Source organism: Lagopus muta, chromosome 2, assembly GCF_023343835.1.
Source record: "Lagopus muta isolate bLagMut1 chromosome 2, bLagMut1 primary, whole genome shotgun sequence".
Classification (NCBI taxonomy): domain Eukaryota; kingdom Metazoa; phylum Chordata; class Aves; order Galliformes; family Phasianidae; genus Lagopus; species Lagopus muta.
Genome location: NC_064434.1, coordinates 6096251 through 6114501, shown reverse-complemented (window position 1 = coordinate 6114501; position 18251 = coordinate 6096251). Strand labels below are relative to the sequence as shown.

Here is an 18251-nt window from a genome sequence, read left to right as displayed (position 1 = left end):
CTTTCCCAGCAAGGAAATGTGTGTCAGCTGGGGAGCACGGTGACTGCCTGGAGTGGTTGGGCATCATTTCAACTTAGGTCAGATTGGGAAACACCTTTGATTCTGGCTTTTGCAAATAGTGTCACTGAGAACTCTGTAACAGTGTGATCCGTAAGGTTTGTGTCCTCTGAAAGATGTGCAGTTAAATCCAAACTCTGAATTTAATGGTATGCAGGCTTGGTTAACCAGCTCTCACACATCTCATTCAAAGATACCAAAATGAGGTGGGAAAATAGATGCCTTCATTAATCTTTCATGATTGATTTTCTTCCTCGCAGAAATTGACAGCTCCATGTTACAGTTGTAGTACCTCTCCTAGATGTACAATGTCAGGAGCAGAAATTTGTTAGATCAAGTTAAAGCTTTATAAAACTGATCAGAAAACAAGGTCTGAGTTCTGGGAGATGTTGCATGCTTATCTTCATGGCTGGAGGTGGAAAGGGACACTTTCTGGTGCTGTTGGGTGAAGTCATCACTTCTCCCAGTTCCAACCTGCCTCCCAATTGCTTCGTTCCACCGAGGCTCAGAAGTCTTTGGGATGCAGCCCTGAGATGAGAAACGTGGAAAGGAAAGTTTCTTCTTCTGGGAGGAAGTTTGAAGTTGTCATTAAAAAGTATAAAGTTTAAAATCAAGTTTCCTACTGTGAGTAGATATCAGGTGTGTTGACTGTGGTGAGACTCCAGATGACCTGCCACTGTGCTCAACGGGTAACTAAGAAGGCAGAAAATGAAGCTGTGCAAGCCCAGTTAAGCTGTCCAATGTCTTTTGTTCAGTTGAACCTGAAGTGTGTTCTTTCAAAGCCAAAAAAATCCACTCCCCATCAGTAGTGGTGCAGTAAAGCACATACTGTGCCATGCACTCTTGGCTTTACAGGTAAACACTGTTGGTTTCTTTATGGCTTGCCTCTGATGTTCTCTCTTACCTGTTCTTTTTGCAGGGACACAGCAGGGCAGGAGCGGTTTCACACCATCACCACCTCCTATTACAGAGGTGCCATGGGAATCATGCTAGTATATGACATCACCAATGCCAAGAGCTTTGAAAACATCAGCAAGTGGCTCAGAAACATAGATGAGGTGAGTAAATGTGTAAGATCCCAGAGTGAGCAGTCTGCCAGCTTGTGATGTGACAGCACAGGGCTTTGGTGCTGTTCTTACCCTGACTTATCTCCTGTATGAGCTCAGCTCTCCCTTCAGTACCACAAAGGGTTGCACTGGAGCTGGTGGTGTCCTGAAATGTCATATTCATGCACAGGCTCTGCAATGGAGCATGCTTGGAGGTAAGGGATACATTTTTGGTAACTGGGAATTGCTGCTTTCAGGAGGAGCTGCCACCACAAGGCAGTGTGCAGGGGAGCAGCACGAAGCAGTAAGCTGTGGAGTAGCTGTAGAATATAACAGCTCTGTGACTAAGCTGTTTTATTAGGCTGTGTAGTCCTCAAAGATAGTTAAATATGCTCACCTTTGCTCCCTCTAAACTGATGGCGTGGTGAAAGGATCTTGCAGAGCACAAATATTGCGGTGGGCCTTTAGTTGTGGCAAGGCAGAGATTGAAGTGGGTACAGAAGTAGAAGATGGGGAAAAGAGCAGGCTAGGACAGGGAGGAAACTCAGCAGAGAACCAAAGGTAAACTTGAAATCAAGGCCTTTATGTTCTGCAGTTGCTGTGTTTAAAACACTCACTGTGTTTAGTAACCAGGAAGTGGAGCAGTGACTGTAATTCATGCCGTTGTCTGAGATAGTGAGGGTTTTTTTGCTGACCTCATGTTTGCAGATCCGTTGCACAGAGCTTTGCAGCTGATTTCAGGTGCGTGGTGAGGGCTGCACAACTGCTGCAGTTTGATGAGGGGTGTTTGACACCTTAGGAAGCTTTTGTGATTATGGAAGAAGCCCCCAAGTGGAGAGCATGTACAGAAATGATGGGTGAATTCTTCCTTCTGAGTTTCCTGCCCCAGCATTCAGGCTTCTTGCTAAAACATGTGGTGGATGTTACCTCCTCACCTACAGGGTTATTGTGAAGGATAGTTGGCAAAAGAAACACTTAAAAACACTTCTGTTTTACAAGGAGTTAATATTGCCAAGGATATTCTGTCAGTAATGAAGATTCCAGATAAGGAAGCTGGTGTGACTTGCTGCCCTGTGTGAGGGGGCTCTTCCATAGGACCAGTAGACCCTGATTCAGAAATAACCAGGAAAGCTACAGATGTGTAACAATGCTGCACCTTCCTCCTTGCTCAGTACCTGATTATGTAAAGCTCACATTCTACAGAGTTGCACCACACAAAGAGTGCACTTTTACTGTGGGGTGTTCAAGTCAATTGAGTTGTTCTGGTGCTGCACAGTTTTATGCATGGAGCCTGGCTGTTTTTGTCTGCTGTGGAAGCAGTTCTGTGTGCATGAAACACGAACATATTTGATGTCTTATCCTACACAACATCTTAATCTTTGTATTGGATGGTTCCTTCTCCTTATGACCTGAAGGAGAAAGTTGGAGGTGGTTCTCTTCAGGAATGTGAAGCAGGTTGTTACTATAAGCAGGAGTATTGGATACACGAATCTGTGTTAGTAATTGTGCTGCAAAGTAGCATTAAGACTGCTGGAGTGAAAGTAAATGGAGATTAGGCTTCCCAAGAAGCTTCTCATGTCAGGCCTCAAAGCACTTCAGTTATCCACTTAAGTGATGCTTCGTTCCGTGGCTCTGCTGTTCTGATGGATATCCTTGGCATGTTCTTTCTTTATGATGATGGCTGTTGGTGATCTTTCAATAACAGAACAGCCAAGGTATTTTTGGCTCCTGCAGCATTCCTGGAGAAGCCCTTGGTGCTCTGTTTTGCCTTACAGGGCTGATTCCCTGTGTATGGGGTCCTGTTTTTTGCTGGTTCTTGAGCGTGGTGCTCGCTCTGCTTCTCCCTTTATGATGATTTTTGCCATTCGAGAGACTTACCTGTCTACAATAAAGCTGTGTAGAGGGGTCCTTCAAACACCAAGAAAAAGTAACAGTGTCAGCTGGAGCCATTGCAGTGTATGGAGCTCAATTGTTGGCAGCTGTGGTGTTTTGTCCTCTCCTGTTTAGTCCTTTGTAGCACTTCTATAACTGTGGTAATGCTAACATCTCCGAGCGCCAGGCAGGAAGCCATTTATTATCCCACATCTCTGAATGCAACCCAGCCAAGGTTTGACATGCTGAAGGTAACTGGAAGAATCTGAGTTGGGAAACAGTGCTTAGTTCTCTTTGGAAAGGAAGACAACACGCTTGAGAATGTACAAACAAAAAGGAAAGGGAGAAATAACTGATACTGGGATGGTGAGTTCCATCTTGTGCTACTGCCATTGTTTCATTCTGCTTCCTCTTTGGTCTGAAGGTGGAGTGACCTCTAGCAGTCTTTGTTAGAATTCAGGAAATTGCAGGTCCTGTAAGTGTTAGCCTGCACTTCAGGCAGTCTGGAAGTACAAAAGTGCAATAGATACTTGCTGCTGGTTGGGGGAGATGTGTCAACTTGGCTCTTATCTCATTGTAGCATGCCAATGAAGATGTGGAGAGGATGCTGTTAGGAAACAAGTGTGACATGGAAGATAAAAGAGTTGTTCCTAAAGCAAAAGGTGAACAGGTAGGTGCTGGAGACAAACTTGCTTTTCCAAGTAAGCACATCAGTGCTAGGGGTTGCACTGTTGTTGGGTGGTTTGGGTTCCACAGCGGGGTATGAGATAGCTGGATTTGCTGATAGCGTGTAAGCCTGAGCAGCATGTTCTTAGAAGCTGCACTGTGTTCAACTGCCATGAATGGAGTGAGCTCAGCTGCAGTTTCTTTTTGGATAGCTCGAATTCCTTGATTATCCTTTGTGAGGTTGCTTGTGCTGTGACTGGTCTGCGTGGTACCTGTCCTCATTCACTTGTGCTTTAACACACTTGAATTTCTGATTCTGATGGTTACATTCCAAATTGGTTTTGATGGACCAGTACTGCTTCTTCTGTGCTGAGAGAATGCTGTGTGCTTATCGTGTGAGCAGCACCAGCTGAATAACCCCACGGGGATGATAACCTTCCTTCTTCTTCTGTCTTTTGGTTTAGATTGCTAGGGAGCACGGTATTAGGTTTTTCGAAACTAGTGCGAAAGCAAATATAAACATTGAGAAGGCATTCCTCACATTAGCAGAAGACATTCTTCGAAAGGTAGGTGATGGTGGGATCTGGTTGGGGGAAAATTGAAATCCTGAAATGTCAACTCATGTTGCTTTGGATGCTCACCTTGTGACTTCGGTATGCTAAGGCAATCAAGCCCCAGAGGAGGAGTGTGTGCTCTGAAAGCTTCAGAGCTTCTGAAGCCTGTTTGATGCTTCGTTGCTGTGCAGGTGCTATCTAAAGGAGGTGGCATACACCAAAGAGCCAAGGAATCTAAATTCAGCCCTTAAACTCATTTGATTCACACGTAGTGCTTGAAGGTAAAAACACCAGAATGAATTTGGAGGAGAATTGGCCCTTCCCTGCCACCTTCATTTGTTCCTGCTATGTGAACATGGGTGTTCACTGCTTCCTGTCTCCAATGACCAAAGCTTTTTTTAATCCTGAGGAGACCCAAAGTCACTGGAACCTGTAGGGATGAAACCTGGGCCTGCTTTCCTGTCTCCCTGTGTCATGGAGTCCTCAGATTTCTGTTCTGACCAGGCTGTAAAACTACAGCCAAAGGAATTTAACAGTTGGCAGTGACAGAGAATCCATTGGACCCCCAGTAATTCTGGTGGCTGTGCTTCAAAACTTACTGCTTTAAGCACTCGATTTCTGCTGTGTTACAACGCATTTCACTGTAGAGATCAGATTCTCACATAAGGGAATCCTCTACCTTTTACCATATTTTTCCCTGCCACCTTTTCTTCAGTTATGCCACTTTTATTTTTTTTCCAGTTGAATCATTTTTATCAATACTCAACATTGTCTAAAAGCTCTTAAGTATCTGCCAGGAAGGGTTTTGATTGGTGGAAGTGGATCTGTCCCTTCATACAGTCACAGAATGGCCAGGGTTGGAAGGGACCTCAAGGATCATGAAGCTCCAACCCCCCGCCACATGCAGGGCCACCAACCTCCACCTTTAATACCAGCCCAGGCTGCCCAGGGCCCCATCCAACCTGGCCTTGAACACCTCCAGGGATGGACGGGGCATCCACAGCCTCTCTGGGCAGCTGTTCCAGCACCTCACCACTCTCATAGGAAAGAACTTCCCCTGACATTCACTCTAAACCTTCCCTCTTCAACTTCAAACCATTTTCTGCCTACTTTGGTTCAGTGATTGGCCTGCTCTGTCCTCTACATTTCTTGGGAGGTCTTGCTCAGAAGGTTAAATTGCAGCTGAGAGAGGAAGATGGCTCACCAGGTCTCCCTGGTGGTTGGTTCTCCCTCCTGAATTGCACCACGTGCCATCAGGAGGGCTGTCTTTCCTGAGAATCTCACTGTTCTGTTGCTGGATTGAGCTGGATATGGATGTGCAGGTGGCTCTGGGGTTGATTTTCAGTCAGCTGATGTTCTCCCATAGCAAAAGACTTGATTAGCACCTTCCTGCTTACCATCAGCTCCATCTCCACACTGCTGACCCTCCTGGCCTTTGCATTTTTACTTTGACCTCAGTGCATTTCTCTGAATAATGAGGCAGGATGGGGAGCAACTCTGCTGCAAGGCTGCGAGGTAGAGAACGAGAAGAGGAGCAAAGGGACTGAATGCTGCATTCTCACAAATGTATAGCGTTGTTTTCTGAAAATAGACACCATCATCTGATCAAACCCAGCAGGCCAGAGCTGTGCTTTGACCCAGCCATGTTTATGTGCTGTGATGCAGATGAGCCTGTTGTGTGCACGGCCTCTGCGTCCTGACGAGTGGAAGGCAGATGCTTTTGAGCAGCCCTGCTTTAGAATCCATATCCTTCTCAATCCATCTGTCACTCTGTCACTTTTAAGGCCCTCAGTTTGCACAACTCAACCCACGTTTGCCTGGGATTTACCTCCTCCGAGTGTCAGTTCTGAAGGCAGAGGCTGGATATCATCCCTGTCCACTTCAGAGTGGTCTGAGTTGGGAGGCTTTCCCCAGCTTTTCAAGCGTCGATTTGGAACAACAACAACAAAAAACCCCATAGGCTTGTCCTGCACAGCTGTGCTGGCAAAGGCAGGGAGCATTCCTTGTGTCCTTCAGAGCACTTTGCCCCCTGATTCGGGTTATGACATGGCAACATCGATCTCGATGCAGCCCCTGCCTCTTGTCCCCTCACCACCTGGACTTCCCAGCGCCTCGGCAGCTCTCTAACCTTCTCGCTTGTTTCATTGCAGACGCCTGTAAAAGAGCCCAACAGTGAAAATGTAGATATCAGCAGCGGAGGTGGGGTGACAGGCTGGAAGAGCAAGTGTTGCTGAGCGTTCTCCTGTATCACCAATCGCCATCCACCGCCTCTTTTTTCTCGCTGCAAAACAAACCACTCTGTCCGTTTTTAACCTTCAGCCAATGTTTTGTTCCTCATCTTAACGAGCTCCTGTCTCCCTTTGTTCTCCCGTGTAGGACAGCTTGCATACTATAATTTCCTCAACGTGTGTAGGAAAATCACCTCCGTGACTTCATTTTTTCATGTACCTGCTCCACTTACCACTACGTTTTGGTTGTATTATAGCCCCTCTCCTCCCGACGTTCAAACATAGAGCAATCGTATTCAACTCTCCTCTGCAAATTGTATAAGAATAAAAGTTAGAATTAACAATTCATTTTGTACGACAGTGGAATTTTCTGTCATGGATAATGTGCTCGAGTCACCGTGTTCACTAGATGCATCAGCAAAAGAGCCAGGAAAACACTCGTGTTCGCCTTGATACGTGAATGGGGTTTCTTTTGTCCTGTGCCTTACGTGGAAAGGAACTTTTAATTTTCACTTTGATTTCTCTTCTGGTGGAAGCATGTGCAGGAGACATAGCATCCATCCCCGACCATTTCCAAGTACCCGACTCTTTTGTGATTGCTTTCTGTCACTGTTGGTGTCGTGCATCGAGGACAAAGGGTGGTGCAAAAAAACAAAACAAAAACAAACCTACTGCTACTACTGCTGCTCCATTTAACCTGCCGCCTCTCCTGTTGGTGACCTCGCCATCGGAACTGTTTCCTGCTGCCGTTTTCTTTTCTCACTCGCAGCTCTTTCCTTTTTGCCTGCATGCTGCTTTTATTTGCTTCCCTCCATGGTGTGATGTGTTAATTAAAAAGGATGGCAACGCGGTATGTTTGCCAAAAAACTTAATACAAAGCACTGATTTAGCTTTCGAGGTAAGATGTTGACGAATACCTACTAATTTCCCTCTAGCCAATGTCAGTTCACTAGTATATCCTCTCTCCTCCTGCATAGCCGTTGGGTTTTATGATATGGAAGAGTTATTTGCATGCACTAGTTTTCTATGGAGGGTGATGTGGTTGTCTACTTTATGTGTATGAATATAACACGCCATTCCCAAACTGACAGCATTCAACTTCTTCAGTTCTCTCACCGTTAGCCGCTCCCACCACGAGCCGTTGGGCAGCCGGGCACGAGGCCGAGTCAGACTTAGGTGACAAAGGAACCATAGCGACAAAACGAAGACGAAAGTCGGCCGTTTAATTTATTACCTCCCCCCAAAACCCTTCCTCTTCCCGAGCCTCGCCTTGCTCTCCGAGCTCACGTTTATCCGCTCGGGTTTTGGGCTCCCTCCAGTGAACAACGTGGCGGGGAATCGCAATGGTAGCGGATTGAGTCGCGATGAAATGACCGTGTTGGGATGGGCGTCCTGCTTCCGAGCCGCCTCCCCCCTAGGGCTCCCCGTCCCCGTCCCGTTTGGCTCCACCTCCCGCCTAAACTGCACTTTTTGAACCTTCTCTCTCTCAAAAAAAAAAGGGAAAATGGAGAAAATAGGCATCTTGTTGTTGTTGTTGTTGTTTTCTTTCATATATAACCTTTCTTTGAAACGTGAGCTTTTTATTTGCTCCTGGGGCTTGGCTCCTTCTGTGTCGACCCATCGGGACCCTCTGTAGGGCTGTGCTGGTGGCTCCCACCCCTTACACCCAACCTTGGCCAAGTCTTTAAACCCAAACATCGCTACAGGTTCTGCTTCCCTTCGTGCAAAAAACAACCAACCAACCAAACCTGAATGTCGATCACGTAGCTTGGCTTGGCTTGGTTTGTAGCGGAGTGCAAGGCCCAGCTGAGGAGGAGCGAGCAACCAGAGTCAGTTCAGATGCCGAAACGTAACAAATAACAGTGTTGGTTCTTAGATACAGCACTCTAGCATTAACAACAGCCTGGAGGCAGGGCTAAGAGCCAAGCCAGCCTGGGGCTGCTCCTTCTACGTCACTTCATTCAGTTGGTCCTGATGAACCCCAAAGCCGATCCGTTGTACGAGCGCCTCAAGCAGGCAGGGCCGGGGCGGAAGCCGCGCTTCGTCCGCTCGCATTTGGATGGTGGAAAAAACCAAACAGCATCGACTTCAGGTCTAGGATTAACTCCCATGCCTACGATTTTTTACTTAATCTTTTAATATTTTTGCTATTCCACTCTGGCTTTTTATTTAAAACACATTCTTTTGTACCACTTAACTGTATCAAATTGTATAAAAGATCACTGTCCCATTCTTGGTCATACCAAGAGCAAATAAAAGCTTTTATAAACTTGCACTGCTTCCTTCCTGGGCCCCTCGTGTCCCACTGCGTCCCCCCCCCCCCCAGCTGTGACCGCGTGGATGTGGCAATAAAGCCTTCCTGCTCTAAGGAACGGTGTTTGGATGCAGCCTTTGCTCGGTGTGCTGTACAGGATCCAGTCCTGTTTGTGTCCCCACGGCTGTCCCGTGCTCTGTGGCCACCACTGCAACCCGGCGACCCCCATCGGGTGGCTGAGGCACTGCCCCTCCGTGCAGGAGCCGTTGGCAGCAGCCCCTCTTGGCTGCAGGTTTGGGCAGTGCTACGGGCATGGCCGCGCTCGGCCTCGCTTCCTCCTCCTGCAGCCGTGGGAGCTGGGAGAGGGGCTTCGTGCAGAGCTGCTGCTGAGGCTGTGGCAGCCGACAGTGCCGCCCTGCAGCCCGGAGGTGTCACTGTGCCACCGTCGCGGTGCCATCGGTGGGGAGGAGGTGGCTCTCCCCGCCTGCCCGGCTCCCAGGTCGGCGCGCTGGGTGTGATGGAACCCGCTCTGATCTCAAGCCCTGTGTGCCAGCAGAGGGGCTCCCTGTCCCATCTCCATTCCAACCCCATCCCCATCTCTGCTCCAACCCCATCCCTTCTCCTTTCCTACTCCATCCTCTGCTCCATCCCTATACTTTTCCCATTCCTACGATGTCCATCTTCCCTGTTCCATCCCCATCCCTGCTTTGTCTCCATTCCCATGCTTGCTCCTTTCCTGCTCCATCCCCATCCTTGCTCCATCCCTGCTCCTTTCCCTGCCGCATCCCAACCGCTGCTCATCCCTATTCCTTCCCGCTCCCCATCTCTTCTCCATCCCTTCTCCACCCCATCCCATTTCTTCCACCAACTTTTGAGTCTCATACGATCACTGAGTATCCCGGGCCCAACGGCTCTCACGAGGGACTGTAACCAATCCCCCCCCTCCCCCCCCCTCCGGTTCCGGGTCTGAATGCGGGGATCGCAGCCCCCCGGAAAGCCTTTAGGGGCCGCCCAAAGGGGGCGTCTCCCATCTCCCCCCTCCCTCCCCCCCCTTTTCTCCATCCTTACGCTCCTCCAACCCTTTCCCCACCCGGCTCCGGTCCCGGTGAACCGACACCGATGGAAAACGGAGCGGTGCTGGCCGCTTCCCCCCCCCCTCACCGCGGCCCCGGGGCCTCCTGAGCCCGACGGCGGCGATGAAGCGGAGGAGATGGAGAAGCTGGCGGCGGGGCTGGCCCGGCTCCGCTGGAACCCCGCGGCTCTGCCCCTGGATGCCATCGTCAGCAAGTGCCGGCTGCCCACGTTGGTCTGCCTGGGGCAGGGTGAGAGCGGCGGGGGGAGGGAAGGGAGGGTGGTAGGGGTTGCGAACGAGAGGGGTGCGGGGGACGGAAACGTTGGAGGGACGGGGACGGAGGGATGGAGAACGGGGAGGGGGTTCAGGGATGGGGGAAGAGGGGCTGAGAGCGTGGAGGAGGTGCGGAGGTGTGGGTGGGGAGCGTGGGGACAGGGATGGGGCCAGAGGGACGGGGAACGTGCGGGGAGCGCAGGGGATGGGGATGGGAGCAGAGGGATGGGGAACATGGAGTGTGCGAGGGATGGGGATAGACGGATGGGGATGGAGAGCAGGGGCAGTGCGGGGCACACGGATGGGGGCAGAGGGATGAGGAGCATCCCTCCTGGTTTAGTGTTGAATGTGGAGGTTGGTGGCCCTGCATGCGGCAGCAGGGTTGGAGATTCATGATCCTTGAGGTCCCTTCCAACCCGGGTCATTCTGTGATTCTGAGATTCTGTGAGCATGGAGGGGTTGCTGGGGGTGTGGACGGGAACATGGGACACGAGACAGGGATTGAGGGATGGGGACAGTGGGATTGAGAGCACGAGGAGGTGCAGGTGATGGATGGGGATGGGGAGGAGGAATGGGGTCAGCAGCTGGGGAGCATTGGGGGGGCGCAGGGGACAGGGATGAGAGTAGAGGGACAGGGACATGGGGATGGGGACAGAGGGATGGGGACTGAGGAATAGGAAATGTGAGGGGGAGGCAGGAGATAGGGATAACGGGACACGCATGGATGGGGAACATGGAGGAGATGCGGGGGGCAGGGAAGGGGACAGAGGGACGTGGACAGGGATGGGGAGAATGGAGGAGATGTGGGGCATGGAGATGGGTATGGGGACAGAAGGATAGGGAACATGGGGGGGGGGTGCAGGGGACAGGGAGAGGGACAGAGGGATGGGACAGAGGGATGGGAACAGGGACAGTGGGTCTGAGGTGGACAGATGGGGACAGGAGGGATCAGGAGCAGTGGAAGGCTGTGAGAAAAGGATGGGACAAAAGGGAGATGGGGAGACAGGAAGGACATGGAATGGAGGGATGGTGGGGACAGGGACAGAGATGGAGATACAGGGGGGATGGAGGGGCTGGAGAAGGAGAGGGACTGGAAACAAGGGGGGGATGGAGAGGACAGGCAGGAGCAGGATGGAGCTGGAGCAGCGGAGCAATGGAGGGACAGGGGACAGGGGGCTTGCGGGTTCGTGGCCCTTTCGGGGTGTCCATGGGGAGGTCCCATCAATGCCACTTGCCTGGCACAGGCGCCTGGGGACACAAAGGGGCTGCATGTGCAGCATTGTACAGCCAGAGCAGGCTTTGCCCATTGCCCGGGTAACTGTTGCTGAGATTCCGGGATGGAAGTGCATGGCACGGCCATGTCCACTGCCTGCACCCCCCTGCCTGCCCCACTGCTGCCCAGGCACGGGTGTAAGGCGTGCACGGGGGTGTGCACAGTGATGGCTTTGTGCCCCCAGGTGCAAAAGTGTTGGTGTGCATGAGGTGCAGGAATGTGCATGGCTATGGCTTTGTGCACCGAGTGTGTGCGTGGGTTTTGCACGGGTGCAGAGGTGCTGCAAGGTGTGTAGGGACAGAGCAGGATGTGAGGGGTTGGGGTGCGCCCTCAAAGCTTGCTGTGTCCCTGGAGATGCTGTGCTGGGGTGCCGGGGCCCCCGAGCCGCTTCACCCGTGTCAATAAACTTCTTGTTGTTCAGCTGCTGCTGCTGCAGCCTTTCAAGAGGGACAAAGAAATTGTTTCCAGGGCAACTGGAGGTTCTTGGCAGCGGGCACCTGCTCACCCTGCACCCGGCGGCTCCTGACATGGCTGTCCCCAAGCCCGTGGCTCAGTGCCCCGTACACACACTGTCCCCATAGCTGCACTGAACCCACACCTACACTGATCCCCTACCCACACTGTCCCTTCACCTCCATTGTCCCCAGGGCTGGTGGCACTTTGGGGTGCGTGGCAGGGACACCAGTGGGACCAATGTGGTGGACACCTGACGGTGGGCTGTGACCACGCCGTGTTCCCACGGGTCCCATCCCATCCCCGTCCCCTTGCAGGGGAGTCGGTGGAGGGGGTGAGTGCCCAGGATGTGCTGCTGATCCACTCGTGCCGCCAATGGACGACGGTGACGGCCCACAGCCTGGAGGAGGGCCACTACGTCATCGGCCCCAAAATCGACATCCCACTGCAGTACCCAGGTGGGGGAACGGGGGTGGGGATGGGTCAGGGATGGAAGTGGAGGCAGGGACACGTGAGGATAGGGACGGGGATGGTGGTGGAGATGTGGATGGGGATGGGGACAAGGATGGGATGGGTTGGGATGGGGATGGAGGCAGAGATGGGGATGGAGAATGGGATACGGATGAGGGTGGGGAGAGGGACAGGGAAGGGACACAGAAAAGGATGGGATGTGGACAGATAAGAGCATGAGGGTGGAGATGGAGACGAGGATGGGATAGGGATGCGATGGAGACTGGACACAAAGGGGATGGGGATGGGGATATGTACTAGGATGGAATAGGGATGGAGACAGGGATGGGGTAAGATACAATGGAGATAGAGACAGGGATAGGGTCAGAGACAGAAATGGAACAAAGTTGGGGATAGGGATGGGTGGGATGAGAATGAAGACAAGGATGGGACACGGGCAGAGGTCAGGATGGGAAAGGGGACAGGGACAGACATGAAGGTAGGGATTGGGATGGAGACAAAGGTGATCGGATAGAATGGAGATGGAGACAAGGATAAAAAAGAAATGGAGCAAGAATGGGGACGGGGATAGCAATGGAAATGGAGATAGGACAGAGAGGGGATGGGGATGGAGACAGAGATGGGACATCAGCGGAGATGTGGGTGGGAATGGGGAGAGAGTTGGGGATGGGGACAGAGATATGGAGGGGGTGGAGATGGGACATGGATGGGGATGGAATGGTGACAGGGAGGTGGACAGGAACAGGAAGGATGGGAATGGGACAGGGATGGGTACAGAACAGGGATGGGACAGGGAAGGGCATGGGGCAGGCTGCAGCTGATGAAGGCTGGGGCCACTGTAGCGGATGAAGGTGCTGAGATCACCACGGCCGCCGTAGCAGGAGCCTTAATGACCACTCTAAGTGCTTGCCACGGCGGTAATGAGTCCTGCTAATAAATAAATAATGGGAAATGCAGTGGGGGAGGGGCTGGACGCCCACCCCAGGGAGGAGGATGAGTTAACCAGCTGGTGGGGCCCGGCCATGCCCTGGATCCGTGCACGTGGGCTTCTGCGCACCCCAAGCTCGTCCTGCAGCCCCTCACCCCTGCCTTCAGCTCAATGCAGTATCCCCATCCTCCCTGGCTTTTCCTGTCCCCTCTGTGCAGCCCGGCGCTGCAGCACTGAGTTAATATTCCCGTCAGGTCCCGTCCCCGCGACGTTTGTGCTAATGAAGGCAGCTTTGCTCATCAGTGCTCCCTCCGGCTGCAGCTGCACTGAGCCCCCAGCACCCACCCTTACACCCCTGTCCTCGCATCCCCATGAGCCATGTGTGGGGCTGGGGGGGCCGTAGGGCTGGGACACTCGTGTGGATGCCTCTGGATGTCGTTTCCTCCACCCTTGGGGCATTCCTGCGGTCGCTTTGGGGCACCCCTATAGCAATGGGGGATGCTGGAGGGACCCTGATGAGGTTTCCTCGGAGGATAAGCCTTGGGATGTCCCCAGAACTGGATGGGGCAGCTGCCCCAATGCCCAGTTTTGCCAATGGCTTACAAGGTCCACGGGGCCCACGCTCTCTGCTGTGGGGTTGGGTGTATCCTGCAGGGAAGTTCAAGCTGCTGGACCAGGACCGGGACATCCGTGAGCCCGTGCAATATTTCAATAGTGTGGAGGAGGTGGCCAGCATCTTCCCGGACCGTGTCTTCGTTATGGAGGCCATCACATTCAGCGTGAAGGTTGGTGTGGGGACAGCAGGGGGTGGTGGGGGGCATCAGGGGATCAGTGGGACAGGAGGGAATGGCAGGCGGGCAGTTGGGGACACCAGGGGACAGTGGTGGGACAGCAGATGAACGTCAGCGAACAGTGGTACAACATCAAGAGATGGCAGTGGGACATTAAGAGGTGATAGTGGGACATTATGGGGTGGTGATGAGAAGTCGGGGTTGGTGGTGGGACATCAGATGATGGCAGTGGGACATCAAGGGATAGCGATGGGACAACAGGTGAACGTCAGGGCACGGCGGTGAGGCAGAAGGAGCTGGTGGTGGGACATCAGCATGGTTGGTGGGACGCTATCGAATGGCAGTGGGACATCTGAGGGTGGTGGAGTGACATGAGAAGGTGATCAGACATCGGGGTTGGTGGTGGGACACGTGGAACGGTGGTGGGACATCAGAAGATGATGGTGGGACATTAAGGGATGACAGTGGAACATCTAGGGGTCGGTGATGGGACATCAGGGTTGGTGAAGGGACATCAGGGTTGGTGATGGGACATCAAGGGGTTGGTGAAGGGACATCAGGGTTGGTGATGGGACATCAAGGGGTCGGTGATGGGACATCAGGGTTGGTGATGGGACATCAGGGTTGGTGAAGGGACACCATGGGATGGTGATGGGACATCAGGGTTGGTGAAGGGACATCAGGGTTGGTGATGGGACATCAGGGTTGGTGATGGGTCATCAGGGTTGGTGAAGGGACATCAAGGGGTCGGTGATGGGACACCATGGGATGGTGATGGGACAACAGGGTCGGTGATGGGACACCATGGGATGGTGGTGGGACAAAAGAAGATGGCGGTGGAGTGACGTTGTGAGATGGTGATGGGCAGGTGGTGTCGGGGGAGTTCAGCGAGGACAGCGAGGTGTACAACTTCACGTTGCACGCTGGGGATGAGCTGACGCTGATGGGGCAGGCGGAGATCCTGTGCGCCAAGACGGTGAAGGAGAAGTCACGCCTCAACACCCTCCTGCGGAAGCTGGGCAAGGCGGCGCCTGCGGCAGGGGCCAGGCAGGTGAAGGGCAAAATGCCGTGCCTGATCTGCATGAACCACCGCACCAACGAGAGCCTCAGCCTCCCCTTCCAGTGCAAGGGCCGCTTCAGCACCCGCAGCCCGCTGGAGCTGCGCCTGCAGGAGGGCGAGCACACCATCCGCAGCATCATCGAGAAGGTCCGGCTCCCCGTCAACGTGGCCGTGCCCAGCCGGCCGGCGCGCAACCCTTACGACCTGCACGCCATCCGCGAGGGACACTGCTACAAGCTGGTGGGCATCATCTCCAAGACGGTGGTGCTGTGCTGCATCCTGCGGCGCGAGCGCCTCGTGCCCTTCCACTTCTTGCTGCTGGCCGACATGCCGCGCTTCCAGCTGCCCGAGGGGCTGCTCGGCGGGGACCCGCAGCTGGAGAAGCTGCTGCGGGACAGCGCGGCGTATTGCCACGAGCGCTTCAACCCCGACGAGTACTCGAGGGCCGTGCGGGAGGCCAAGCCGGATTTTTCGGAGGAATGCGCCAGCCCCCGGCGCCTGCGGCTCTGCTTGCCGAGCTGCGGCCGCGAGGAGCTCAGCCAACCCCTGCAGAGGCTCTCGCTCTGCTTCTACGGTGGGGGGCTGCCCCGCGCACCCCCGGATTCAGCCACCCGCTGCAGGGACCCCCCTGATTTTACCGAGCCTGAGAGGGAGTATGTGACGCCCGACTGGGCCGAGCCAGAATTCAGGACTCAGGAACAACTGGAGATCCCCTACGAGGAGCTCTGGAGCAACCAGGGCTTGGAGAGCTGCTCTTCCTCACAGCCCAACACTGCAGGGCGGCCGGACCTCATCGCCTTTGGGGCCACGTCCCCGCTGGGCTCCCCACGACGCACCAGGGATGAGCCGCTGGGGGACGCACCACCGCCGGTGCCACCCAAATCAGAGGCGGTAAGGAGGACCGCGGGGTGGCACATCAGCCTGCTCCACCTCCATGGTGGGTGCCGTTGGGTTGCCCAAATCCTTTGGGATCCATGGGGTGCTCACATCCTTTTACCCATGTCCTTTGGTCTCCATGGGGACATGCATGCCGTCAGATCTGTCCAGTGGGATGCCCGTGCCACAGGGTCCCTCCTTGCTCAGTGAGGTGTCCACAGCTCTGTGCATTGGGTTGTAATGCATGGCTCCATCCTCAGGAGAGCCCTGAAGCCCACTGGCTGCACCATCAACACCAGAATCCCCAGGGTCCCTTGTGGGTACCCAAATCCTTTTGGATCCCTACACCAAACCTTGCAGGATGACCTGCACCGAGGGGCACCCAAATGCCTGCACCAAACCCTTTGGGCTCCCTGCAGCACACCTTGCCAAGTCCTTAGGGCACCACTGGGTAACCAGAATCTTTAGGCTCCCCCTGCACCATGACGTACCCTGCACCTCCCCAACGCCGCATCCTCGTGTCTCGATAACTGAGGACCAGAGGGGCTCCCCAGCACCTCAGGGGGGTCCTAGGGCAGATTCCTGACATTGCTCACCCCATTGCAGGTGAAGGAGGAGTGTCGGCTGCTGAATGCCCCCCCTGTGCCACCTCGGGGAGGCCGCCCCACGGTGCCCCGCAGCCCCCCAGCCCCGCTGCGCTTCCCAAAGCTGGCACCTGCTCCCTCGCCCAGCCCCAGCCTGTCCTACTACTCCTCGGGGCTGCACGACGGGTGAGTGGCTCGGGGACAAGGGATGGCCGAGGCTTGGGGGCAGGCTTTGGAGAGACACACTTTCTTTCTGCAGGTCAGCCCCGCGGAGTGGCAGCGGCTCGCCCTCACCTGACGCTTACTCCCTCTATTGCTACCCCTGTGCGTGGGGAGACTGCAAAGCTGGGGATCCCCCCGGCTGCCCGCTGCCCCCTGCTGCCCCGCTGGCCCCCACCGCCTGGTCTGATCCCTGGGCCTACACCGAGGCAGGGGGGAACAGCAGCTGCTCCACACCACCGCCAGCCACTGAGTCCCCTCTGAAGCCTTTCCGGAGCTGCCCCCGCCTCAAAACTCCTCACCCCCAAAAACGCTTTGCACCCTTTGGGGCGCTCAACCCCTTTGCCGGTGCAACCGAGTGGCCCGAGAGCCCCGAGTGGCCCAAACCACCTTCAGCCCCGGCTGCACCCTCTTCCTCCTCTTCACCAGAGTCCTTTGAGGGGCCAGAGCCAGCAGCCCCCCCGCGCCCACCCAAGGGCTTTGACGGGGACAGCATCGTCATCCGTGGCACGGCCCCGCTCTCTCCTGCCGTGCTGAGAGGCGCTGAGGGCGGTGTCACCCACCTCTACCTGGCGCAGGGTGTTATTGAGGTGCCACCGGGGACGTGGGGTGAAGGGGGGGCTCCGCCGGCTGCCCCAAGGCCCAGTGGGGATGGTTCACCCTGGCTGCCCCCTGCCGACCTCTCGGCCCTGTCGGTGGAGGAGGTCTCCAAGTGCCTACGTTTCATTGGCCTCTCCGAGGACGTCGTCAGCTTCTTTGCGCGGGAGCGCATTGATGGCAGCATCTTCGTGCAGCTCAGCGAAGAGATCCTGGCTGATGATTTTCACCTTACCAAGCTCCAGGTGAAGAAAATCATGCAGTTCATCAAGGGCTGGCGCCCCAAAATCTAGCCTGATGATGGGGTACCCACAGGCGCCCCAACCCAGCAGTGCCTCTCCCCACCTTTCAGCTGTGGGGTTTCCTCCTTCCTGAGCCTCTCCCTTTCCTGTTGCAACACTGGACAGTTCATTTTGGCCTGAAAGGGCTGGAAAACACTGGAGTTTGCATTGACTGGTTTAACTTAATCCTTGTGGATTAGTGTAATAAAACATATGGGAGAAAACAAGCTGCTGGAAGAGCCCCTTGCTTGGGGAGGAGTGGGACAGGGACCCTCAGTGCAGAAGATGGGAGGGTGGCATAGCACACCCAACGCTGTCCCTGTGTCCCCAGGGCAAGCAGAAGCAGCAGAGAGCTCCCTTGTGGGCTGCCACCTCCCCGGCCTCACGACAGAGGTCGTGTCTCAACTCAGCTCTACAGTGCTGGCTTTGAGCAGTGCACAAAGCCAGCACGGAACGAGCAATGAGGATCCTGCTTGGCTCTGCTCGGGCTGGGAGACAGACCTGGCACCACAGCGAGGGGGAGGCCGGCAGGGCTCTGAAATCAGTGACAGGTGCAGAGATTTAAAGCCTTTTAGTTTAAATTGAGCTCTCCCCACGGGGGATCCTTCTGGCCTTTGGCTGCTTGATTTGCAATTACAGGCAGGTCCATCTGCCAAGATAACACTGGCGGCAGCGCTCGGGGCCAGACAAAAGAGC

General features: G+C 54.4%; 3 protein-coding genes across 3 annotated transcripts in view; all 3 read left to right on the top strand.

Moving 5' to 3' along the window:
- The window catches only part of RAB10 (RAB10, member RAS oncogene family), a 37891-nt gene extending 29196 nt beyond the window's left edge, over window positions 1-8695 (top strand). Inside the window, exons 3-6 of the mRNA XM_048937499.1 lie at window positions 977-1115; window positions 3556-3645; window positions 4106-4207; window positions 6346-8695. Of these exons, the coding sequence (XP_048793456.1) occupies window positions 977-1115; window positions 3556-3645; window positions 4106-4207; window positions 6346-6429 (415 nt within the window). The 3' untranslated portion in view covers window positions 6430-8695. The remainder of the gene's footprint in view (window positions 1-976; window positions 1116-3555; window positions 3646-4105; window positions 4208-6345) is intronic.
- PTK2B (protein tyrosine kinase 2 beta) overlaps window positions 1-18251 on the top strand; it is a 140932-nt gene that overhangs the window by 3856 nt on the left and 118825 nt on the right. The window lies entirely within an intron of this gene.
- Window positions 9746-17807, top strand: GAREM2 (GRB2 associated regulator of MAPK1 subtype 2). The gene is made up of 6 exons (XM_048937348.1): window positions 9746-9999; window positions 12066-12206; window positions 13802-13932; window positions 14807-15889; window positions 16481-16644; window positions 16718-17807. Exons 1-6 carry the CDS (start codon window positions 9888-9890, stop codon window positions 17565-17567), a joined length of 2481 nt encoding a protein of 826 aa, XP_048793305.1. The 5' UTR covers window positions 9746-9887; the 3' UTR covers window positions 17568-17807.